Genomic DNA, 27,114 nt, shown 5'->3' with positions numbered 1-27,114 from the left:
TAAAATTACCTCTGACTAGGTCCAACCTGACCTACATCAATACTCATAATATTGTAATAATTGCTGCGCCACTGTCTATCTCTCTCTACTTTTAACGCTTAAGCCGGTGAACGGATTTTGGCGGAATTCGTTTTGTAAATGCTTTTAGTTTGTAAAACAGTATGTGTAACGGATATGACATAATATTATCTATATCTATACTTTTAATATGTTTGTTTGTTTGAACGCGCTAATCTCAGGAACTACTGATCCGAATTGAAAAATTCTTTCTGTGCTAGATAGTCCATTTATCGAGGAAGGCTATAGGCTATTTATTTTAATACGCTAAGACTAATAGGAGCGAAGAAATAGAGGAAAATGTGGAAAAAACGGGGAAAATTATATGAAATTGCTTATTATCTTATTGAGAACTACAGGATCAATTTTATGTTATTTAGCACACTTGAAGAATTGACCACGTGAAGAGTCAAATTATTAGGCAGTTTCCGTGAAATTTCTAAATTACGCGGGCGCCGCGGTCACGCGGAACATCTAGTATACGTGGGAGAGCCATGCTTCGGCACGAATGGGCCGGCTCGACCGGAGAAATACCACGTTCTCACAGAAAACCAGCGTGAAACAGCGCTTGCGCTGTGTTTCGCCGAGTGAGTGAGTTTACCGGAGGCCCAATCCCCTACCCTATTCCCTTCCCTGTCCTCCCCTATTCCCTTCCCTTCCCTCTCCTATTACCCTATTCCCTCTTAAAAGGCCGGCAACGCACTTGCAGCTCTTCTGATGCTGCGAGTGTCCATGGGCGACGGATGTTGCTTTCCATCAGGTGACCCGTTTGCTCGTTTGCCCCCTTATTTCATTAAAAAAAAAAAAGTTAGTAATTATAGTTTTCATCCCGTCAAAAGTACGTTTCTCCAACCAGTTTTGACGCAACGAAGTTCCGGGCAGCATCGAACACGGCGCGGAAACGTCTTATACAACCATGGCGAGTGAAAATCGGAACCTCCTGAAAGAGAATGCGGATACAGCCTTCGACAGTACCGACCGCGGCGTGGAGGTGCGCGCGCGCAGATCACAGTGCAGTGTAGTGATAGTTACGGTAATTATTATTTGTGTGACTCACGTAAGTAATAATTGCGGAATATATTAAACAAATTGATCGACGTGACAAATAAATCTATAAAATAAGCGTAAAATTCAAAGTCACTAAACAAAAATGTCGTTAATTAAGCAGTGTTAATCTTATTTATATGTATATATAATATATCTTATATAGTAGGCTTGAGAAATAGGTGTTTTTCTACTTTTTATAATATCGATACCATGGAAATTCAGCAGTGTTAATTATATAATAAAATGTGAAAGTATAAAAATGTAATAACTAAAAAGTAAAATGTGATAATCTACATAATAATAACTCACACACCGGTTTCGGTGACGGTGGCCGGTTTCATTGAAACCAGGCCAGCTACGCAGGAGTAATTTTATAGTGCCCAAGTGTATGCGCAGTTACACAAGAGCACTATCTATTCTTTACTCTCATAACCCAGTGGGATGGAAGACCGACACGACTGGCGAGAGATCAGGCGTCGACTTTTACATGCCCATCCGACGCATGGATCATCTTACTTATCAGACAATCAGGTGATCAGGCATCAGCCTACATTGTCCTAACCAAACTTGGAAATAACATGTTTTCAACGCGGGAATCGAACCAACGCCTCCGACTTCCGAGTCGAGAGCCGCGCTCTAAACCACTGGACCACGGTGGTGTTCCGTGGTCCAGTGATAACCTATATTATACTACATTGTTTAAATACTATTGAGCTTTTCACTTTACAAAAGCTTACTATCATAATCGCACCATCGAAGATATATTTTATTCATTTGCAGTTCTTCTTCTTCTTATTTAAAAATGGCCCCGTAGTGAGTTGCCAATTCATATGCAGTTAGTGGACCTACGTCATTGGTTGAGTTTAGGGATTGCAAAAAACGGATTTTGAAAAAAATCCGGATTTTCGGTTTTTTTCATCCTCAAATCCGGATTATCCGGATAATCCGGATATTTGAAATTTTTAAAATATTTTTGATAAATAGCTGTAAATGTGAGTTATTTTCTTATTATTTCTTTAAGTACTTGACATTCATTTTAAAAGTGCAAAATAAAACGTCTTAAAAAATTATCATTTTTCATAAGTTAGCGATTTTCACATGGGTGTAAAAAAGAAGAGAAACTGTATCTGGTACTTTAAATATTATTACCAACTTAATTAAATACCTTGATTTTTTTAACTATGTATTTAAAAATGTTAAATTTTAGTTAATAAGAAAATCCTGAGCAACCTCCGCTTTATCGATGACTTCGTAATTTTTGCGCCTACATCCATCAGCCGCACATCATCAAATTATGCTCCAAGATCTGCAAGCCTAGAGGTGGAACTTACAAAAAATAGGTCAAACAATGATCTACAGTACGAGACGTACGGTCGAGGTAGACGAGCAAGGAATTCACTATGTCAACGAGTACCTGTACTTGGGCCAATTATAGTTCTACGATGATCTGATGGCAAAAAGTGAGAATTTGAATTGACTCTAGCAATACCGGGGTAATTGGAATAAAATATTTTGATCCTTTTTTCCTTATAGCGGCTGATTCTGTGTGTGAACGTGCAAATATAAAAATTTATCCAATGATTACGGATATTTTTTGAAAATCTGCCATCCAAATTTGCCATCAGATCCTGGCAGACCTATAGTTTCTTATGACAACAGAAAGGCAGAAAAACGGGTCCATGAAGAATGGTGACTTACCAATCTCCCTGAAGCGCAGACTTGTTGATATGTGTATCTCACTCATCATAACCAACGATGCGCAAACTCTATCATTGGCCGATTTGCGATTTACAAAACTTCCAACTCGGGGTCTGCCAAAGAGCAATAGAGCTCAAGTCTCAACAAAACAAAAAAAAATTAACGTGCTCCCAAACTAGAATCAGAGACGTAGGAATTAAGACGGACAAGCTAAGGTGGCATTGGGCTGGTCACGTTGTCTGCATAAATCTAGGCTGGATATCGACTGAGTGGATATCTAAAGATAGCACTATGCTCTGGAGGTGTTTTTTTTCCTCCGAAGGCAGATCACTGTAATCCTGACGTTACGACGATCCTTGAGGATCTAATTGTGACTCCTTCATATTAGAGTACCGTCCCCAACCCAGTGCTGCTCATCAATTTAACGATGTGATTGGGATTGGTGCCACAATTTTCCTCTTTAGTAAATAAGAAGAGTTTTTGCTCTGTAGTAGAGGAGTAGAGTCAAGTAGAAGGTGAATAGGTGTGTCACAGAATGTGCAGATCGTAATGCTATTAACACCTATCCTGTAAAGGTACTTGTTGAGCTTACATTGTCCAGTTAGGCTTTTGGCAAGGATTCTATTTTTTCCTTACTAGCCAACTCGGCAGCGGTTACGTTACCATTTACCAATAGGAACCAAGGATTGCGAAGACTTTAAAAACTGCCGACTGGAGGCATATCAGCTGGGCTAGTAAACTGTGGCACTGGATGGCAAGATAAGTGAAAGATTCGGGCGGCGCCTTTGCCCAGCAGTTGGATAGTATATTTATATTCAGGCTATTGCACAGAATAATGACTTAAAATAATAATTTAAACTTTAAATCAACATTTCGTTATATTATAAACTTACTATATTCCTTTATTTAATTAGACATAATCACAAATCAGCATTGGTTACGTAAACAATGATAATTTATATGACGTCCTTATTTCTTTTAAATAAAATTAAAAATGTAAAGACATGTAATTACAACCACCAAATAACTACACAATGGAATATTAGACATACGAAATTCCGACTTTGGTACGTGTAGACAACGCAAAGTTGTGACAGCGCCTTTAAACTAATGTGAATTTGTATCTGGGGGCACGGGAGTGCCCCCGCCAAGATGATGTCAGATATAGATATTACACGATACCAGAGACCAGCCATACAACGATACATTTAAATTATTTTTATATTAAGTAAAAGCTTCTATTTCATAATTTTATCTACTATTCGAAAAAACCAAAAATCCGGATTTTGAAATTTAAAAATCCGGATTTTTTCAAAGACCCAAAAAATCCGGATACTCCGGATTTTTCGGATTTCGAAGTATCCGGATTGCAATCCCTAGTTGAATTATGTCAATTCACTTTTTTATAAGATTCAAAATATATAGTTGGGGAGGGGAAGAGGGATTTCGGGAGCAGCTCGAGCGTGTCAGATTAAGCTTGTGTTGGCTTCCAACATAATATTGTGTCTAGTTATCAGGGTATAGAAATCAGATTTCTCACGTGGTGGGTTAATTTGTTTTTTAATATTGAAATGTCATCAGATCTGTCAGATTAGGATAGGGGATGTTTAGTATACCCAAAAGAAGCTTCCATATAAAGCACTGACGATTCAAAGGTTAAGTAAGCCTGTAGGGACATTTTAAAATATAAAAAATAAAGATTCATATTTTCCTAACTAAGCTTCGCAGATATTTTATTTTGCACTAAACTAAGTGATTTAGTCCTTGTTGTCTAAAATATATTTATAAATTACCTAAATAAGCTATTTTCTAACTAATTATATTTTCTTTTTCGTTTCTGAACCCACCACTTAAATAAAAACTCTCTTATTATTTTTTTATCAGCTTTACCTAATGTAAAAAACCTACTAGGTCTCCATGACGCTCGAGTGACTAGCACCCTCCCCTCCTCTACTAATATTATCATAACTAACTGTCCCCCGCGGTTTTACCCGGGAAATAAATTGTGATATTTCCCGAAGTAAAAAGTAATCTATGTATTAATCCAGTGTATCAACAGTCAACTAACTAAGTAATATTATATTGTGACAGAATATTTTACGCGCGCAAATCGCTTTACAATTTTTGTGTCTGAGATTACTAAAGATTTCAAGTAACGAAAGATACACAACGAGGGAATCGATTTGTACAATCAAAGTATATTTGTCGTTCAAAGCCTTTCAGAAGAATGTACCATAAGAAAAATTGATTCTGAATACGCAGTTGACGGGTCCTCGTTATTTGGTCGAGTTATGAGCAATTATGACATAACTTACTTTTATTCATACAGTGGTGATTTCACACATCGCAACCAAGTTATAGAAGCGTAGCAAAAAAAGGCCAACAAAGTCAGGTTTGTTGTATGGGAGGCCCCCTTAAATAGTAATTTTCAGGGCCGTCTCTAGCCCATGTGGCGCCCGTGTGCAAACATTACCCTAGCGCCCCCTAACAAGCACGCGCGCGGTCAAAATGAAATGGGTACAAAGTAAAAGTACAGTTTGTCCGGCCGCTTAAGGGTGAGGACTCTAAGCGGTGGCTTCTTTCGTTCCACCAGACGAACTATAACAGCACATCAAGTTACCACATGGGTACTGTAAAATTTCTTCAATATAAAATAGATAACAAACTCTATTTTTATTTGTTGGTAGATTGAAGTTTTTTTCGGTTTTGACCATGACATGCTCTTGAGTCTTGACTCTTGACTGACCCTAACAAACCTAACCCCAAAACGTAAATTACTTCAATTTTACTTTAAATTTCATGTTCTATACTTATTAAACATCACATCATCACAACATCGGTATTAATTCGATTTCATTATTCAATTTCATTGAAGAGCTCTAACTTCTCTACATCCGAAAAGCCAGCATGGCACAGTTTGTTTTCTATATTAGAACACTGCGGGGCTAAAATGGTCGCTTTGAAGAATCATGATATGAATCATAAAATGATTCATTTTTCTAAAATCGCAAAATGCAACTCTGCTTGCAATTCATTTCTGTATTTTTGTACTGATTTGACATTTGTCAGTTTGACAGTTTTGACAATAGGCATGATGACTATTTTTTTTCTTTTCAGTAATTGAAGGACACTTAAAAAATAGAAACATTGTTGAAAGAATGACTCTGATAGCTTAAAAATTCACCAAGATATGACAATTCAAATATCTCATAAAAAGACCTGCCCGAAACGCTCTATACAAAGTGCTACGAAAGACTGACGTCAGTCTTTCGTAGTTTGTACGCATCGGGAGACAACTTTGTTCGACAGGTATATTAAATATTGCGTTTATGAAAGTGGTTTCATAACAAAAGTTGCTTTTAATTGCATAAGTTATCGAATTGCATACAAATATTAAGAAATTTAATTGAAAAAAAATTCGACTTGAATATCCAACTTTAAAGGCGCATAACAAAAAAAGCTGAAATTTTGGGAACACTTATTTTTTACCGTGATTTCTTTATTTTATTAACAAAATTATCTAATATTTGACCTTGTCATCATCCCTATTCATTTGCTGAATTGATTGAGAGGAATTGCTAAATGTGACCATTTTAGCCCCGCTGTGCTTTTTTGTATCTAAATAAAAATCCTCCCACTACCTATTTTGAAAAAACTAGCGATATGACACTCACTATTACACCAAATAATATAATCTTCATTTATGTGATTTAAGGTTCATTTCACGTTGAAAAATAAAGATTATAATATTTATATTGCAAAAGCCGAGCCGCTCATGGCTCGCCTTGCGTTGCTGTAATCCATACTACGAGTAATATTATAAATGCGAAAGTATCTCTGTCTGTCTGTCTGTCTGTCTGTCTGTCTGTCTGTCTGTCTGTCTGTCTGTCTGTCTGTCTGTCTGTCTTGCTTTCACGCCAAAACTACTGAACCGATTGCAATGAAATTTTGTACACAGTTATTCTAGAGTCTGAGAAAGGACATAGGCTACATTTTGATGTGGGAAAATATCTTATTTCCATGAAAATATCGATGAAAATGAATTCGCATTGCGCGTGGCCAGCGCTCATCCCGGGGGTCCTGGCTTCGAGTCCCGCAGGCGGAACAAAAAGTTTTCAATGTTCCTGGGTCTTGGATGTGTATTAAAATAAAATTTCAAAAATCTTAAACATATTTTATGTATAATATTACTAGCTGTTGCCCGCGACTTCGTCCGCGTGGACTTCAGTTTATAGCGCGCGATGTCAACAAAATTGGTGTCAAAAGCTTTTATAAAAAACCCTGGTACCCCTTAAATCAATAGAGCTGTGCAGTGTGCACACAATAAGTATTTCATTTTTTTATATTAAACTTTATATTTTATGCCAAATTTTAAAGCTTATTTAGCCCTCCAATTACACAACTTTACCCATAAACTATTTATCATTGATAGATTTAAGGTTACGTCACACACAGATAAAGTACTGAGTTATTTAATACCGTAGAATAGATATAACAATCGAAAAAAATCGAAACTTAAATGTAAGATGATACCACGTCTTATAGAAAGACTTTTGAGCAAGCGTCAGCGCGATGTAGAAGACTCACGGCGCCATCTATTATGAATTGTTGGAACTAACTTAATTTGAACAAATTTAGGCATTTTCACCCCCTTACAACCCTTTTTTCCAGTAAAAAAAGTAGCCTATGTCCTTTCTCAGGCTTTAGACTATCTGTATACAAAATTTCATTACAATCGGTTCGGAAGTTTTGGCGTTTGGCGTGAAAGCGAGACTGGCAGACAGACAGACAGACAGACAGACAGACAGAGATTCTTTTGGCGTTTGACGTGAAAGCGAGACTGACAGACAGACAGACAGACAGAGATACTTTTGGCGTTTGGCGTGAAAGCGAGACTGACAGACAGACAGACAGACAGAGATACGTTCGCATTTATAATATTAGTATAGATTATGTGCACACTGCACAGCTGTTTTTGGGTATTTTGATTAATTAAGGGCCGCGCTACACCGGAATAGCAGCGGCGAGGCGAGCACTTTCAGCGCTGCCATTCCGGTGTAGCGCGGCCCTAAGAGGGGTACCACTTGCCAGGGTTTTAAAAAGTTTTTTAAATTTGACAAATTTTGTTGACACCGCGCGCTATAAACTAAAGTCCACGCAGACGAAGTCGCGGGCAACAGCTAGTTCTATAAATATAAGAAGAGCTTCGGATTATCGGATATCAATTTAATCCTTATTAAATTGGTACCTACTAGCTAGTTTATTCACAAATCGCGCGACAAGCTTTTCTTATCATGCAAATTGTACAGTATATTGAGGTTATATTTTAATATACATTTCAAGGAGAATTTTATTTTCGTCTTTTAAGAGTGTTTTTAAAATAAAAGCTTTTTTTCAAAAAGTTTTTTGAATATATAATTTATTTTTTGATTTTTAGATATCTCTGGGTAGATTTATTAGTCTGTTAGTATGTTCTTAGTTTTGTTTCAAGAATTTGTTAAAATCTGATTTACTTAAGTCCTTAAGAAATCGTACTTGATTTTAATCAGTGAAAAAACCGTGTCTATATCTAGCGAGCTGTTTTAAAAATATTCCGTTTATTTCTACATGACTAAAAATTTAAATTTCACTTAACAAAAATTGTCTAAAACCAGACTGGATTTGACTTGACATAACATGACATGACACATATAGTATCGCATACACGATACGACACGACACGACCCGATCCGACCCGACCCGACCCGACCCGATCCGACCCGACCCGACCCGACCCGATCAATGAGCCCTTTCATTTGATACTCATATTGCAGAAATGCATTAAAAATAACCATGTATTCCCGTGTCTTGGATGAGCCGCCATATTGAATGTAGAATGACAGTACATTCGTTTATATGATACTCTCAATGAGTTCTTTCCTTTGATACCCATATTGCAGTAGTGCATTAAAAATAACTATTCCCCTATCTTGGATGCTCCGCCATTTTGGATGGAGAATGACATTACATTCGTTTTCGAGTTACTCTCAAAAAACCCTTTCATTTAATATCCATATTGTAGGACTGCATAGAAAGTAATTATTTCACCATCATGGATGGTCGGCCATATTGGACTGAGAGTGATGTCACATACCACATCGTGCATGGTCATCCAAACTAAACGTGTATGCAAAATTTCAGCTCAATCGGTTAAATATATCTACTTCAAAATTGAGTTCCAAAATTCCACCGTAACATACATACTTACATACATACAGAGCAAGTTAAATAAAAGCTTTTAAAAAATAAAACTCTTTAATGTTGTTCTATGATATATAATGAAATATCGAAAAAATATGTTTTTTACTGAAATATTCATCACAGAAAATATGATAACAGTGGGATCAAGTTTATTCCTATACCCCACACAATATTTGTCGGATCAGCTAGTAAATGTTTAATATTTTCTACGCTTCACCCTACTCAAAATTTTGATCATTATAATGTTATAACTTATAACTTATCCGATCACAACAAGTATAGATAGAGATTGCTTAAAATAAGATAGAGAACATAACTCTAGCTTCTTACGCAATATAATTCCCTCCAAATTTGAGCTGGACTTTAGGTCAATATATTGTCATGGATAGGGAAAACAATATTTAAGGGGGCTACTACCCCTAAAGTGTCGATGTTATAATTCATTTTTATACTTGAAAATAAGCCCCGAATTGTTTCATTTTCTAAAATTAGATACTAAATTATATTTCTGAGAATTCAATCTGAGCTAAAACACGATATCTTAAAATTTTCTCGATAGAAAAAAATCACAAAGATGCAGCTAATTTTCACGAATTTTTCATTTATTGCCATAACCGTGCATTGAACTAAGTTAATATTTTAACACATTGTATAATATTCTATCATTGAGAAACCAACCTAGCGGATTTTTAAAATGTTGTATATTTATCGAGTTATTAAGAAAAAATAATTTGGCGATGAATCCGCGTCGTCCTTTTTCACCTGGCATAATATGAAAGACGGGCGTGAGTGTGAAGAGAGAAGCACGATTTTGATTTTTTGGGTTAGTTACCCTCTTATGATCAATGAAAACCATGATAATAATAATATTATAACACGATATTATTGTCATGTATATATTGGTATGGTTAGTTAGTTAGTTGAGTTATATTAGCAATCTCTTATTCTTTTCTATCCTATTCCTACATTTTCTCACCTCTCAAACCTTACTTAGACTTCTACAAATATTTCTGGAATAAAATGAAATATTTTTTTTTTTTTTTTTTATTTATACAATTTGGGGCCGTCTATGGGCTCTTCGCCATTATCTTTTTTTGGTAAGTATATACTATATATATTATAGGTTTTCGCACCAAGGATAATTTTAATAAATTATTAATAATTGTAATTATTGTAGTCCATCACGCCATGAACTTATGTTTTTTTTCTTTTTAATATTATTTTATAGATTAAAAATAATACTTAATCATTAAAAGATAAATAGAAAATTCTAAGTCGAAGACTAGCATATTATACTACGCGGAAGATAAGCCTGATACCATGCTTTCCCCTTCTTTCCTAGTATTTTCGTTCGTGCTTTCTCTTTTTGAATGGACATTTGTCACGACACATTCAAAAGACACAATATTATGTTACAAACAATAATTAATGTCATCATTATTAATTGACTCGATCAACTAATAATATTATTTGATGAATTAGCGAATTTGTGGCGTAAAGTTTTGAGTTTAAATAAAATATTTGTTGTTAATTCGTTATTATTTTAGTAGGTACCTACTATTAATATAATATTTATAAATAACCTTATCCTGCCATCTTTGATTACAAGTCATTATTTTTACTTACGTAAAATTAATTTATTTTTGTTTGTGGGTAAAACCCTTTTATAAATTTTGACCAGCCCTGGAAAATATTAAAATATTAAAATAAATAATAATTTTATATTACTTAAATAATTATACTGATCTTCCTTATTACCACCTTTGTTATTTATAATATCTTATCTTTCAATTTATAATCTTAAATAACCCATTCATTTTATTCTTTAAGAATGAAGATGAATTTATATAAATGCGTATTTGGTTACAGTGTGTAATATTGTGTTGAAAAGTGAACTCGTGCGGGTTTGTTTCGCCGAATAATAATTCTTCAATTATTCAAACATAAAAACTCTCAAAATTTTTGTACCGAATAGTATACACACAAACAGGTAACCTTTCATAACAATGAGAGTAATCTATATAGCCATACTAATATTATAAATTCGAAAGTGTGTCCGTCTGTTACCTCTTTAGTCTTAACCCATTTTTTCTGAAATTCGCTTTGGTAGGTAATACTTTAAGACGGCTATCGCCCGATAAATGAATTTTGGCGCAACCGACTTGCAAGCGTAATCTAATAATTTATTACAATACAAAATATATTATAAGGCTAATTAATCTTAGATGAAATACAGTTTATAGAATATTTGGGTACAAAAAGTTTTAATTATTAAGTTTTATTGTTCTGGTTATCCAAATCCAATATTATCTTAATACATAATAGGGATGATGACAAGGTCAAAGATTAGCGAATTTTGTTAATAAAATAAAGAAATCACGGTAAAAAATAAGTGTTCCCAAAATTTCAGCTTGATAGCATTTGTATGTTTTTTTGTTATGCGCCTTCAAAGTTGGATATTCAAGTCAAATTTTTTTTCAATTACATTTCTTAATATTTGTATACAATTCGATAACCTATCCAATTATAAGCAACTTTTGTTATGAAACCATTTTCATAAACGCAATATTTAATATACCTGTCGAACCATGTTGTCTCCCGATGCGTACAAACTACGAAAGACTGACGTCATACTTTCGTAGCACTTTGTATGGAGCGTTTCGGGCAGGTCTTTTTTATGAGATATTTGAATTGTCATATCTTGGTGAATTTTTAAGCTATCACAGTCATTCTTTCAACAATGTTTCTATTTTTAAGTGTCTTTCAATTACCGATAAGAAAAAAAAATAGTCATCATGCCTATTGAAAATGCAGCTTACACCTGTTATAGGCCTACTAAAAAACCGTTTTGAGACTCAAAAAATCGAACGAGAATGCCGCGTCCTGCTCCAACAACGTCATTTCACGTTTGTTGGAGTAGGACGCGGCATTCCAATTCTTTCGATTGAATCTCAAAATGGTTTCGTGGTACGGCCCCTGATGCATCTTTTACTGACGAATAATTTTAAAACTGTACTCCTAAGTTTTAAAGGTCAGTTTTTAAAAGAATAGTATAATTTTATAATGATATTATTTACTGAAAGTATAAGTAATATGAAGACTTGGTCTTTTTGTATGGACCAACAGCAATTATATTTTATTTGTTCACACAGCTTTTGATCATAAATAAATTTACATTTATTAGCAATAAAATCACATAATTGATTTGAAGATTTTAACTTGAAACATAATTTTACGGAAACCGCAGGTACATTTTACACAAAGTAGCTTATGTCTCTCTACTACTCTATATCTGAGCCAAATAAAAATTGCTCCAGTAGTTCGTGACATAAACTCTTTCTAATAATTTTTCCTGTTTTTTCCACATTTTCCTCTATTTCTTCGGTTCTACTAGTCTTAGCGTGATAATATATTATAGCTTTCTTCGATAAATGAGCAAAACACTGAAAGTTTTTTTTTTAAATCGGATCAGAATGGTCTACCTGTGCAGATAAACTCGATTAGAACTTAGAAGAGACACTTAATGAGTCAGTTTATTTAACAGTTTATTTAACACACACAAGCACAAGAAGAATCACATGGAATTGACAGACTTGTCACCCGCTGTGCCTTTTCTAATATTTTATATCTCATTTAAAACTGCATCACATCATCTAATCAGATTTCAATGTAATCAGACCCTTCATGATTTCAAATAAAATATTTAGGAAGTAGTCAAGTTATTCCTTGTATTCAAAACACTTTCTACAAACAATCTAGAACGAAACATAAGGAAAATGCTCCCGTAAATTCGTTGCAATGAAAATCTTTACTAAGAGCAATTTCTCCGATGATTCGGCAATTCTAGTTGACACATTGACAATGCGTACTTTCTACGCTCTCCACTTGACCCATATCTCACCGATGGAAACCAATTTACAGTAAATATTATATAGAATCGTAAAGCAATCGACTACTGTAAAAACCGTCAGGGATTCTGTTTGCTATAGTCCTTTGATTTAGTTTTAAACGGTCATCACTTAAACCTGGCTTAGTGTTTCAAATCGAAGGAGAATATTAATATATTTAACCCAGGATTAACTTTAACTCAGATTAAGCAAGTGGTTTTAAGAAATAAAAAAAACTCACGAGGTTTTGCGCCAATGAAAATGTAGGTGTAGTCTGTTACTATAATATTAAAGTATAATAATCTCACCTAAATTGTCAGAAATAGAAAACCGACCGTTTTTTGTCTCTGGCAGTAAGTATTAATATTATAAACTACACTTTGGTTGCTAATTCAGTTGAAGTATCTACTTATTTTACTATTTTTCCGTACCCAAATGGTAAAAACGGGACCCTATTACTAAGACTTCGATGTCTGTCCGTCTGTATGTCATCAGGCTGTATCTCAAGAACCGCTATGGCTAGACTTCTGAAATTTTCACAGATTTTGTATGTGTCGCAGTCCACTGGTTAAATAGCCGTTCAATCAAACAGCTAGCCCTTTGACTGCAGCCCTTTTACTAAAAACAAAATAAAATAAATATTTAAGGGGGACTCCCCTACAACAAACGTGATTTTTTTGGTCTTTTTTGCTCGTAATCAATAATGGCAACAAGTAGGCACTTAAAATATGCACAAAATATTTAGTTATATTTAATTTTATTATAATCAAGAATCAAATTAAAATAATATAAATATTTAAAAGGGATTCCATACAAAAACACAATTTCTTGCCTACTTTCGCTCTATAACCTTACGGACTCGCACTTAGTCGATTTTTTAAATTTTAATTTAGAAATCTTGTAAACTTTGCATTATATTAAAATTAAATACTAAGTCATATTATGTGCATCTGATTGTTAAAGCCTTAATACTTGAAAACAATTGATATTTGTGTATTAAAGGGTTCATTTTACCCATATTCTGCGTGACATCTGTTACTGAATTAAATTATAATGGTAGACCCTACGAAACTGTCAAACTTTCCTAATTTACTGAATTGCTTATTTGTTGTAAGCCTGTGTTCAGAATAATAATATGTTATAATAAGCATTAAGCACATAAAAATAAAGGGTTTTCCAGTAGGGACTTGACAATTTTGAATTTAGTTTGTGGGCGCACCCTTTCAGTTAACATCCACCTGTCACTGTCAGTTTATTAAGTAGACATTACATTTTTATCATGGTGAATTACACGAACGAACAAAGTCTGAAAATATTAAAAATTTACTACAGAAATTCGGAGTTGGTGGCCGCTACTTTAAGAGCGTTAACTCCGATTTTCAGTCGTAATTCTCGCCAGTAGACAGTAGACAGTCGCTTGTAGACAGGCAGATTGGCTATGATTGTGGGTAATTTTTGGCCCGGATTGGAAGATATAGACTTGGGCAGCATGAGGTTTCAATAGAACGGCGCCACAAGCCACACAGCACACGTTACAATCGATTTATTGAAGAGCAAGTTAGATGAGCGTGTTATCTCAAAAAATGGACAAGTTGATTAAGCGCCTCTTTCCGCTTTCGTGCCATTTAACGCCTCCTAATTTTATTCTTTGGGGCTGCGTTAAGTCGTTGGTTAAGTCGACAACCTTAGAAGAGCTCATAGCCAAAATTTAAGGTGAAATAGCCGAAATGTGTAGCCGAGCCATAGAAAATTGGATTCAACGAATCACCGCTGCAAACGTGCCTGCGGTGGCCTTATTATGAGCAAAATAGTGTTCCATTCAAAAATATTTTCATTGTACTTCAACCCGATGCTAAAATTTTTGAAATATCTCAAATAGTTTTAATTTTATTTAAAAAAAAAGTTGTCAAGTCCTTATTGGAAAACACTTTATAAAGATAATATTATATTAATATTAACTAATATTTAAGTCCTAGTTTGGGTTATAAAAAAATAAACGTGATGAGGCGATGCGAAGAATTTTATAATATTATTATTATTTATAAGCCAATCTAAACTGGTATTTACTACACAAGTAAAGAAGATACAATAGGCATGACGATTTTTTTTCTTGTTGGTAAAATAGGAATATCGGTGAAAAAATTACTTTGATAGCTCAAAAACTCACCAGGATATCCATACAAAATGTTACCTAATTGTGACGTCACGCTTATGTAGTGTGATCGATAGCTATGTTAAATATTGCGTTTATGAAAGTGGTTTCAAAAGATTTTTTTTTATAAATTGCATAACTTATTGAATGGTATTCAAAAATTAAGGCATTTTATAAAAAATAACGACTTGACTATCCAACTTTGAAGGCTCATAACAAAAAAATACATAAGTTATGAAGCTGAAATTTTGGAAATACTTATATTTTATCGCTGTCTTTATTTTATTACAAAAAAAAATCTCCACAGCCGAACATATAACCTCCTCCTTTTTGGAAGTCGGTTAAAAATCAGCTAATCTTTGACTTTGTCGTCATCCCTATTGACTGACTAGCCGCCCACGGTGTTATTACAATTTTTTTTTAAAAATATAATAATGAATATATTGTATATTATTGGCTAATTGAAAATGCATCGCATGGCCTTGTAATAATTACAATTAAACACTTACCATAATATATTACATAATGACATAATAGCTCTAATTTTCATTCCTTAAAAGAGTATATTTTTTTTGTTTCAGATTATAAGATAAAATGGCGACTATAGTAAATTCAACACAGAGCGTACTAAAAGACACTTACGACTATTATTTATGGACACTGTCGCTTTCAGGTGAGTTTAAAATCTAGGAGAGCACTAAAAGGTACACATAAAAATAAATTTTAAAATAAGTGGTATAGAGTGGAATAGAGTAGGTGGTACTTTAAAACCTAATTTATATAATATTTAAGTACTAACTATATTTACTATTTCTAATTAATATACTATATTATATTTTCTAAGTTGAATTTTATAATTATCTAAAACTTTAATTGTTAACTGGGCTGTCCTAAGACTAGATTGCCTGCCAATTAAGCAAGTCAATTCTGTTATGTGCTTATATTGATTTATAGTTTATCCACTGTAAGGAAAAAATGGTTAATAAAACTTTTCAATAAATTAAATAAAAGTCATTTTTCAATACATAATATACTAAGTATATAACTAGGTATATAGGAATAGGTATATATAATAATTTCGGGAAGTAGCCCGAGAATCTAATCGCTGAAATTATATCATTACAAACAGTGATTAAATAATTATAATAATAGAGTTTTCCCAACGGAAATTTATGAAAATGTAAAGTCTCAAATCACTTTTCCATTATTTAACTTCAGAATTCAAGAGGGAAATCCTTTCAGCCACCCTATATTTTGGCTTTGACAAAATGCGTGTGAAATTATGGGCGTATTTTAAAAAGGGATTTTGTTGTTAATGTCTTTGGTTCTCTGTAACTACTTAATAATAATAGTCTTTCTTTTCCTTTATTTTCTTCTTAAGGAGACGAGCCCTCGCAAAATTGACATCGACAAGTATTATCAAATTATTGAAGATGAGACCGCACTAAGCGACACTACGCTGCAATGGAGCGACACGATGCGTTACTACAAAATATTTTTTGTATAAATTATGTGATATGTGATTCACTACGCGGCAGCGGTGCTACACGACACTAATGACTAACCGTCAGCTACTCGTGAAGCGATTCGCGTCGCTCCGTTGCAGCGTATAGTGTCGCTTAGTGAGGTCTCGCCTTTAGAGTTAGGGTTGATTCAGACCTCAACGCAACGCGTAGTTGCATTTCTAAATTTATATATGGATTTGACAGATTCGCAAGACGTCTGACGCAATTGAAATCTGTCAAATGCCGCGCCACGCCTCGCCTCGCCTCCTCGCGTTGCGGTCTAATTTGACCTTAGTTGACCCAATAGGGTCAATTCAGACCACAACGCGACGCACAGATGCATTTCTGAATTTGTGCTGAAGCCTGAATTGACAGAATTCAATGAGGGCGATGAAACACGTCTTGCAAGTCTGTCAAATCTATACAAATTTAGAAATGCATCTACGCGTCGCGTTGCGGTCTGAATTGACCCTTAAGCTACGTTGCGGTGTGATGAGTCGTCGTCGTCGCAGCAGCAATGCTACGACGTTTACACATACGATATATTAATTGATATCAATAATGTGCCACATTGATGCATTGCGTCGTTGGACAAAATTCGACGTCGTATTTTTACGAAACGGGGGATGAAAATATGAGACGGTAAATGTCGCGCTGACTTGTTTCAAATTTGTCGTACATCGCGTCGCCCCAACGGAGCCTTGTTGCATAGGTACTAAGTAACGCTCCGTAGACCGTAATGCGCTGGAGAAATATGGCCTCGCCTTAAATAAACATGCATGGAAATGCACTTACGCCGTTGTAATATAAACCTACCATAAATTTTATTATACTGGAGTTGGATTTACAACGTACTTCAAAGTGAAAATTATATTAAATTATGTGTAGTTTGTGGGAGCTCCGGTTCAGCGCACCCGATGCTTAGATTCATCAATTAAGTAGTTATACTCCACTTACTATAACTGACAGCCCAATTGCAAAGTTCTTATATAATACGAATAGAGGAGGATAAGATTATAGTTATCAGCAGCAGATAAAGCTGACTTTTTTATGTCATATTCGAAATTTAATTTTGTTTACTGCACAAAACAGATTGAATTGTCAGACTTGCATTTCTGCACTCTCTAGAGTCTAGACATTGAGATGTGAACCCTAAAGCCAATTTGGATGCAGCTAGTTAAATCTGCTAGTATAAAGTTTCGAATTATTCCAGATAAAAGAACAGAAGGATGGCCGCTAGTAGACTCGCCGCTACCGACAGTAGTGTACACGTTAATCTACCTCTTCATCGTGTGGATCGGACCGAAGATAATGAAGAACAGGGAGCCCTTCAAACTGACGTGGCTGCTGGTGCCATATAATTTAGCGATGGCAGCCCTCAACGCGTACATAGCGGTCAGACTACTGACGGCGTCATTCAGGCTACGGTATAGCTACATATGCGAGCCGTGCCGACAGAAATATGACCCCGACGAAATGCAGGTGAACATCCATATTATTATCCATACTAATCTACGAATAATAAAAATTAAGGAAACGTAACTGCCATACTTCAACCGTTTTGAATTTGGTTCCTTTTCCCACACCAAAATATGGCAATAGCAACGCAAAACACTCTTTACGAAATAAACGGCATTATTGTCACTTTTACAAGGTGTAACAAAACTAAGTGATGATACTTTAGGATGTGTACGTGTTCCTTGCAGTGAGTTCACTATGAAAGTAGCAGCCCTGAAAGACCACTTTTTTCACTTTTGTATGGGCAAGCGCCCCAGCGTCACGAGTTTCCCCATACAAAAGTGAAAAAAATTTGATCTTTCAGCGCTGCTACTTTCACAGTGAACTGACTACAAGGAACACGTACATATCCTAAAGTCTTATCACTTAGTTTTGTTACACCCTGTATATGTATACACAAAATTGTGTACCGAATACAAGATTTTGAATTAAGTATGCATGTATTCGGGTCACATTTTGTAGACTCGTGGGCAAATTTTTGACACAGTCCTTAGTCCAAAAACCCAAAAATATGGCCAGATTTTCCGCTGTGTTCAAACATCAAGAAAACAAATTTTGCTAGATTATACAAAAAAAATAATCATAGGAACACAGCTCAAGCCTTTCTTTAATCTTTAATGAAAAAAGTACTTAAATCGGTTAAGTTTTGGAGATGGAATCAGGGGACAACGAATCGTTGATTTTCTGCAGTTGTCTCTATCGCATTCTGCGGTATAGGCTTGAGGTAAGGGAGACCTTACCTCAAGCCCATACCGCGGAGAGCTATAGATATTACACGTACTTTTTTTTCGTTTCTCTAGCCCCTGGTGTATCCTCTTAATTCTTCAAGAGCACAGACTTTCTATTAAATGCTAATCTGGTTGTTTGGTCTATTTAGTTTAATTTGACAAATCACAATATAATTTTACCAAAATATGATATAATATTATTATTAATTAATTACATTTGAGATTCGGTGAAATTAAATGTTATAAAAACAAATTTGATTAGGAAATGTAACAACGACAATTATTTTCAAATAAGCCGCTTAGAACTTGTATTTTCTGACGTTCCGCATTCTACGTTGACTTCGAAGTTTAGATTCAAAACTGCTGTAAGTTAGTACAAGTTATCCTGTCTCTGTTACAAATGCATAATACTATACAGAACTGTTTCTCTTAGTGTTTTGGGAGTAAACGTCTATTTAGACTGCGAAGTTAATATTTCGAACTAGATGTAATGGATTAATAAAGGTGGGTTGCACCAGAGGCGTGGTTAAGTTAAAGTTATGGTTATAGTTAACGCTAACTTTAACATTAACCTTAATTTTGACCACAAAATTTGACAGATGACAGCTGGTCCGACAAGGCTATAAATCAACGAGGGCGGGGGCGCTGCTGGTAAAGGAGAACTGTAAAAAATGGCGTTTTTAAGATTTGACATTTTGCATTGTAGTTAAAGTTGTAATTAAAGTTATAGTTTAAGTAAGTTGGTGCAACCAACTCTGAGTGTTTACTATACGAAATAGTAGTGGCAAGGTCACTCAATGCTCCAAATTGTCTTAAAAAACACCTTTGCATTAATATTCAAATACAACTTTCAGATAGCTGATGCGGTATGGTGGTATTACTTCTCGAAACTTCTGGAATTCTGTGACACGTTCTTCTTCATTCTGAGGAAGAAGGATGAGCAGCTTACCTTCTTACACGTTTATCATCACTCCACTATGTTCTCGTTCTGGTGGATTGGAATCAAATGGGTGCCCAGTGGTTCAAGTAAGTTTAATGGTTTATTTTAAAGTCATATAGAAAGTGTATTGAAAAACTAAGTGGTACCATCGAAGAAATTGTATAAATAGCATCACCTCCCCCACTATATGCGATGCAATGCGACGTCGCAGCACGGTGTGAAAACCGTCTGTGCGCCAACATATTATTTTAGCGGACCGCCATCGCTTTCCTCTCCCTTTCGATGTCTCCATCGTCTTTTAAATCCTCGGTGACCTCGTATTTAATGTCTTCGTCTTTCGTTCAGCATTCCTGCCAGCCATGGTGAACAGCGGCATCCACGTCCTCATGTACACGTACTACGGCCTGTCTGTGTTCGGACCGAGCGTCAGCAAGTACCTCTGGTGGAAGAAATACCTGACCATCCTTCAGCTTGTAAGTCTTAATGATTTTGTAATTTATTTTGTTACCCTTTGTATATTTCTGCGTTTAGAGATGTCAATAATATAAAGTATCCAAAAACAGCTACTTCCTACAAAATCGGTTCCCGTTGATGTCACAATAGGTTATAATGCATTTTTAATTTCCTGAAATTACTCATTTCTAAAAATCCTTGCAATCTTTTATTTTATAGAAATGTAGGCCCATTCTATTTTTTGATTTATAAATCTTTTTTACCTTCTTGCTTTATACTTTCTAGATCCAGTTCACATGCGCTCTGATCCTCGGCGTGAACGGCATCAGAACCGGCTGCGAGTTCCCTCTCTGGATGCACTACGTCCTCATCTTCTACATGATCTCTTTCATCGTCCTCTTTGGCAACTTCTACATGAAAGCATACATAGCGAAGGTAATCATCTTTTATTCTTCTTTCTTCTTTAAATTCCTAATTCTTTTGTTAGTAACTGATGACCCGCAACTCCGCTGCCTCAAAACTCGCTTATCGCTTGGGAATCGTGCATTTTTCCGAATAAAAAGTATCCTATATCCTTTCCCGGGAATCAAAGTATCACAAAACCTAGCAAAATCAGTTCAGCGGTCAGACAGACAGACACACTTTCGCATTTATAATATTAGCATGGACAATATTTTAGTAGACTTACCTATTACTTTGAATCAGGGTTTCGTAACCATAAATCATAGTTAAAGATGTAGGTAATTATTGTGAGTTATATAAACACCAAAATCTGACACCAACAAATCATAAAAAACATTTCGCAATATTGGGTAATTAGGATATAGCGCAAGTCATGATAGCGCATGTAAGATGGGAAAAAGGCCGTGTTAGGCGTGCGAGTTATAGCAATATAAAGAACACACTCAATATTCCTGTCTATTTGCCATAAGGTACAATCAGAGAAGCTGATTCATAGGCAGATGGCGGACCTACGTAGTTTGGTCACGTTATGTCAAACCCAGCCGACAGATCACAAAAAATATTGAATTGACCAATGATATTCTATGTTACTAACGTAACTAGATTGGAAGTTTACGGTAACAACGCGTTGCCATTTCGAAGATGCCTGCAGGCATATCTCACATACATAATGACATAACGAATATATGACTTGACATTGTCTTTTGAACAAAAAAGTGGTTACGCATTTCTGAGAATCTTTTGTAAGACATTGCTACTCTAGTATTTTAGAAACTCATTGGAATTGACTTGATACGACAAAATGACGTACGGGTATATCAACAGCCTATGAATAAATTTCCTCGATGGTACATTGCAGCTGGTAAAGTGCGACAAGGCTTTATATGAACGTTGGTGGGAGCGCTGCTGGTAAAGGAGAACTGTCAAAAATGACGTTTTTGTATGATGTCAGCGTTAATTCCTTTTTTCGCCACGTTCATTTAAAGCCTTGTCGAGCTGTAGTTTAGGGAATACCTATTTTGTTGATAGTCCTGTAAAAATCCCACTATCACATTGTCGGGACTCGGGACCAAAGTTTACAGCACCTAAAGCTCTTAATTGTGTTTAGATTTAAGCTTATTCCCTAAGTTGGCTGTTACAAACTTACTTAAGTCAAACGATTAATTGTGGGTCACGTACCAGCCGACGTTACTTAACTATAAGATTTTGCAATGCCTTGTTAGTTATTTCCATAGCCCACATAACTATGTTGGTGACCACCGATTAAAGTATCCAAATTTTGCGTGCTTTCAACTGGCATAACACATTGACGCACCGACCGGAACCGCTCTGATGTCGGCTAATAAGTAAATTTTTAGGTTACGTTACGTAACGTGAAAGTGTGTGATGCAATTCCGTTGCGTCACGGCTTTCATCTCGCTGTAATGATACGCACGCTGATTACAGTATTTAATGTCGTTTAAAATCGATAAATAATCATGGAAATGAAAAGGGATGATTTCAATGTGTGTATTTCTCAGTTCTCACCAATTAAAATATGCCGGTAGTTTAATTTTAATGCCTTATTCACTAGATGACGCCCGCAACTCCGTTGCAAAATTCGATTATCGCGCGGGAACCGCACATTTTCCGAGATAAAAAGTATCATATGTCCTTCCCGGGACTCAAAGTATCTCCTTACAAAATTTTCGCAAATTCGGTGTGAAAAGGTATAGACAGTCACCATGGGCGTACCGAGGGGGGGGGGGGGGGGCGGGGGGGCAGCTGCCCCCCCTGGATCATGTTGACGTCCCTACTAAGTATATTATCTAGTATTTTTATCTTTAAAAATTAAGACAACGATTTTTTGCCATTTGTTTGCAATACAATATTTTTACAACTAAAAATTATTAATTTTTTATTCTTTATAAACACCTAGCTTATGAAAAATCTGATTTGCCCCCCCTGGCCCATAACCTGGGTAATTTGCCCCCCCCTGGCACCAGAACCTGGGTAATTTGCCCCCCCCGATTATCGATAAAACACGTATAAAAAGACATTTTCTAAAAATGATTCCTAGCTAGATCGGCTTATCGCCCCCGAAACCCCCTATATACTAAATTTCATGAATACAATATACAAGAATTGCTCGTTTAAAGATATAAGATATGGATTTTAGACTGTATCAACTGCTATTTTACGCACAAAGGGATCTTGCAAAACTGACTTGCTTACTTTGCTGAGAATAATGAGATAAAGAAAAAGCTAAGATAAAGAGCTGAGATAGTACTTTGTCCTTCCGCGTGCTTTTTTTTTTGTTCAAATTGATTTAATGATCTCAGATACTTTTTCATTAGTGGTTGTATGCAGCGGTGAAATCTTAAGATTCTTATACCTACATACATTTTTAATTATATAAATCAGTACAAATAATCGCCTTTCAAGGTGCAACAATAGAAAAGTAACATGGGGGGCTCTTAGGAAACCTCATGCGATGATAGGATTATTCTAAACATTTGTAGGGTCACCGGTCACCTATAATGGTTCTAACATTACTAACTTTTGGTTTTACACCAGTTTGCTTCATGTATTCGATAGTTTCCCAAATTCAGGTCCAATATAGACTTGATATTAGTTTCTCTCCCTGCGGCCTCTGAGAACTTGGGAAGTTGTGTCAAGTATAACAATTTCTATTGAACTTCCGGAGTAATATAATACTAATAATTATTGTAAATTTAACTTCTAAGAAACAGTTACATTTTTTTTTATGAAATAAGGGGGCAAACGAGCAAACGGGTCACCTGATGGAAAGCAACTTCCGTCGCCCATGGACACTCGCAGCATCAGAAGAGCTGCAAGTGCGTTGCCGGCCTTTTAAGAGGGAATAGGGTAATAGGGGAGGGTAGGGAAGGGAAGGGAAGGGAAGTAATTACATATTACTATACACTGTACAATAATTTATAGTAATGGGGATTGTCCATTTTTTTTTTTTTTTGCTCATTACAAAAACTTTTCGAGGAATAAGGTCAGTGATCGTTTTTCTGTATATAAACGAAAAAAATACCCATTAGTTACTTAGATTTTTGAACAAATATGTTTAACCTTAGTTTGACATGGCGTTAAATTATCAATGAATTCGACCAACATTACGTTTCGAACTTTTGGTAAGCTTCTCGTATTCGCTTTCACATGATGAGAACTTGCATTTGACGAACCAGCCATTATACATAAGATTGTAAGGAAATTTAAAACATACTGCAGAGGTCAATTGTCCGCCGATGATGACGTCAGAGCGAAACTTTAAAAGTTTAAAAAACTAGCCAATGAATTTCAAAATTATTTAATTTATATTCTTAAAATACCCTATTTTAACGAAAAAAAATAGAAAAAGTACATGTGATTTTTTTTGGACAATGCCCATTGTACTGTATAGTAGTATATTTTACTATTTTTAATTTATCAATCTACATAATATTTAGGCAAATAATTACCTCAAAAATTAGTATGAAAGGCCAAGGTTAATAAGTTTTTAGAATATCTACGTATTTTGTAAAAAATAAAAATACTTTGCAGAAATTTTATTTGATTTTACACAATTTGGTAAAAATTGTAATTTGACAAAATTAAAGTGCCTTACGTTTTTAAAAAGCAATTGCTATCTCGCGTATTGCTTGAAAATATAAAGTAGTCATATTTGTTTTATTATAAACTTACCGAATACCGGAGGCCCAATCCCCTACCCTATTTCCTTCCGAACCGTGTTGTACCTACCTACTAAGTATATTATCTAGTACTTTATCTATAATTAAAAAAAAATTGCCATTTGTTTGCAATACAATATATTTACAACAAAAAATATTATATTTTTATTCTTTATAAACACCTAGCTTATAAAAATCTGATTCCCCCCCCCCCCCCTAGCTCAGAACCTGGGTAATTTGCCGCCCCCCCCCACCCCCCCTGGGCCAGAACCTGGGTAATTTGCCCCCCGTGGCCCAGAACCTGGGTACGCCCATGGCTGCGAGTGTCCATGGGCGACGGAAGTTGCTTTCCATCAGGTGACCCGTTTGCTCGTTTACTCGTATTTCATAAAAAAATATATATTTCTAAATTCATAAGTAGTAACTAGCTAACTGCAATATATATATACAATAATTGCGGTATTATATTAAATAGGTTAATGCGAAAAAGGGTTAAACGTGTGGATACTTATTGTTTCAGATAAAGTTAAAAGGGTAAATTGTTATTCTCCAAACGAGGGAAGCAATTTCCGGTAATCAAAGGTTGGGTTTGGGTTTATACAATGAGTATGTTTACCCTAATCGTGTAATTAAAAAGTATAGGCAACATATAATTAAGTATCTAAGAGTTCAATTTAACTAATTTGAATTAAGTAATTTTATATCTAGGTTATAATTTTAAAAAAAATATATAATTGTGGACTATTGAAAAAAAGGTATTTTTTCTGGATGGGAATAGGAAACACGACGAAAGTCTGCTGAAAATGTGCTGTTTACGAACTAAGAGCCATACCCCAGTTATAGAGTTATTTCATTAAAAAAAAAAAGTTTTTTTTTTACATATTAATAATTATAGTCAGATTTTTTGCACCAGTATTTAGAGGAGGTCACAAATAGCTTAAATTCAAAAACTTGATCAAACCCGACGAGTGCGTTAGCCGCCATATTGGTTTCAAGGTCTAATCTTTTTTAGTTATAATATCTTCTTTATTTCATTCTTTTACGAAAATGATAAGGACTAAATTTGTTGTAAATTTAATTTTCTACGTATTGAATTATTGTAATTTTCATTGTAAAATCAATATTTACGGAGATAAATGCAAAAAACAAGTCAAAGTATAATTTCGCTTGTATGTCAAATATTATCGAATTTATCGAAACTAATTGTAGAAACAAAGTTGTAAGTAACAAATTTGATCCTTATGACTTTTTTTAGAAATCAATATTATAATCAAGATCAAAAAGTGTATCATGATACCCATTTTGAATAAAAAGATATTTTATTTTATTTATTTTATTTATTTTAATATTTAAGCTCCTACACCTATGGTAAATGTACCGGTACCCAAGCGACTGGATAAAACTGAATATTTCTGATCATGAATAAATTGGACCCCATAACAATTACGGCATAAACTACACCTGAATCATTATTAAAAAATTAAAAATTATTAAAAAACCCGACCAATGACGCAGATCCGTCATCTGCCTTTGAATTATTTTTTTCGATAGTACCATGGGGCTTGAGTAAGTCCACCTAGGTCCTAGACTATATAGAGTCCTATATACCACTCTGATGTCCCCAATCCGCCGAGGGAGGATTTTGACTGTATTTTCCCTTCTGATTAACTGTTAAGCAGTTTATAGTTTAATTAAATTTAAGCTAATTTAATCCTTCTATAATTTCAGGGCAGCAGATGTATGGAGGTGAGGTACGGGCAAAGCCTTGATGATGACGACACATGCGAACAGAAACTGAAAGACAACTGAGTCATAACTACCTTCATAATTTATTTTAGACTAATTACCACTTATATTACATTTAATAGGTTAAATAAATAATAATTGTTGGGTTTTTATGTCAAGCTTATTTCTATTACCTGAGTTGTGCTTCCCCGAGAGAAATCATAATATTTATTTGTGGCATATAACTTTGATCGCTACTTGTAACCCCCTCAAGGATTGCCATGGTGCCATACTTATTTAGTCACTAATTCAATAAAATAATATGGGCGAAATACTTTATATAACAAAACAAAGTTTGCCGGGACAGCTAGTTAAATATTATAAAATTACTATTAACGTTAATCAAAGTTCATAGATCTGCTCATCTTTTGCTTGCAGAAATGTAATAAATAGACGCAGAAAATCAATTTCCTTCGTCTATTTATTACACTTCTCAAGCAATTCATTGAATAAATGAAATTCTCAGCTATTTTTATGAACTCGAATGTGTAGAAGCAATTTATAAATAAATTGTCAACTAAAAATATTTGTTCCACTCGTGATTGAAAATGTTAGAAATAGATTCTTTTCCAGAAAAAACCTAAAATATAAAAAGAACATCATCCATTAATTATTACTCTTTTCTCTAATCAATGTCATCGCGAATATTTTACATACCTGTAGTTTCTCATTTTTAACTTCTTTATGAAGTAAGTGGTAAGTATAATAACTTTTTTTCCAACAAAAAAACTAATCACTGTTAAAGAAACTGCTCAGTAAAATTACTGAATGATATTTCAAACTGAATCCTTCATCATCCTTCTCGCATTGCATTGGGATCTTTCAAACTGATTAACGAATTCCAGCAATATTCAGTTATTAGCAAGTTTGATGCTATGTAAGCTGCACTTAGCATTGACACCGTTAAATCTTTTAAGGAAGAATAGACAGAGAAAAATTGTTAGTGTCAGCAGAAACTTTAG

The 27,114-nt window shown here is 34.8% G+C and overlaps 1 protein-coding gene across 2 annotated transcripts; it reads left to right on the top strand.

Moving 5' to 3' along the window:
* The first annotated feature begins 1,004 nt into the window (after positions 1–1,004).
* Positions 1,005–26,219, top strand: LOC121728657 (elongation of very long chain fatty acids protein 4-like). Of its 2 annotated transcripts, none has more exons than XM_042116880.1 (7): positions 1,005–1,090; positions 15,663–15,754; positions 17,800–18,068; positions 19,687–19,858; positions 20,118–20,245; positions 20,511–20,660; positions 26,096–26,219. In XM_042116880.1, the coding sequence occupies exons 2-7, from the start codon at positions 15,676–15,678 to the stop codon at positions 26,174–26,176; spliced, it is 879 nt and encodes a 292-aa protein (XP_041972814.1). In that variant the 5' UTR covers positions 1,005–1,090; positions 15,663–15,675; the 3' UTR covers positions 26,177–26,219. The 2 variants fall into 2 exon arrangements, with proteins under 2 accessions (XP_041972814.1, XP_041972815.1); XM_042116881.1 differs by having other exon boundaries at positions 1,050–1,114.
* The last annotated feature ends 895 nt before the right edge of the window (positions 26,220–27,114 follow it).

Source organism: Aricia agestis, chromosome 7 (genome assembly GCF_905147365.1).
Source record: "Aricia agestis chromosome 7, ilAriAges1.1, whole genome shotgun sequence".
NCBI classification, from domain to species: Eukaryota; Metazoa; Arthropoda; class Insecta; order Lepidoptera; family Lycaenidae; genus Aricia; species Aricia agestis.
The sequence above is the reverse complement of the archived record's forward strand: the minus strand, read 5'-3'. Positions and strand labels throughout refer to the sequence as shown.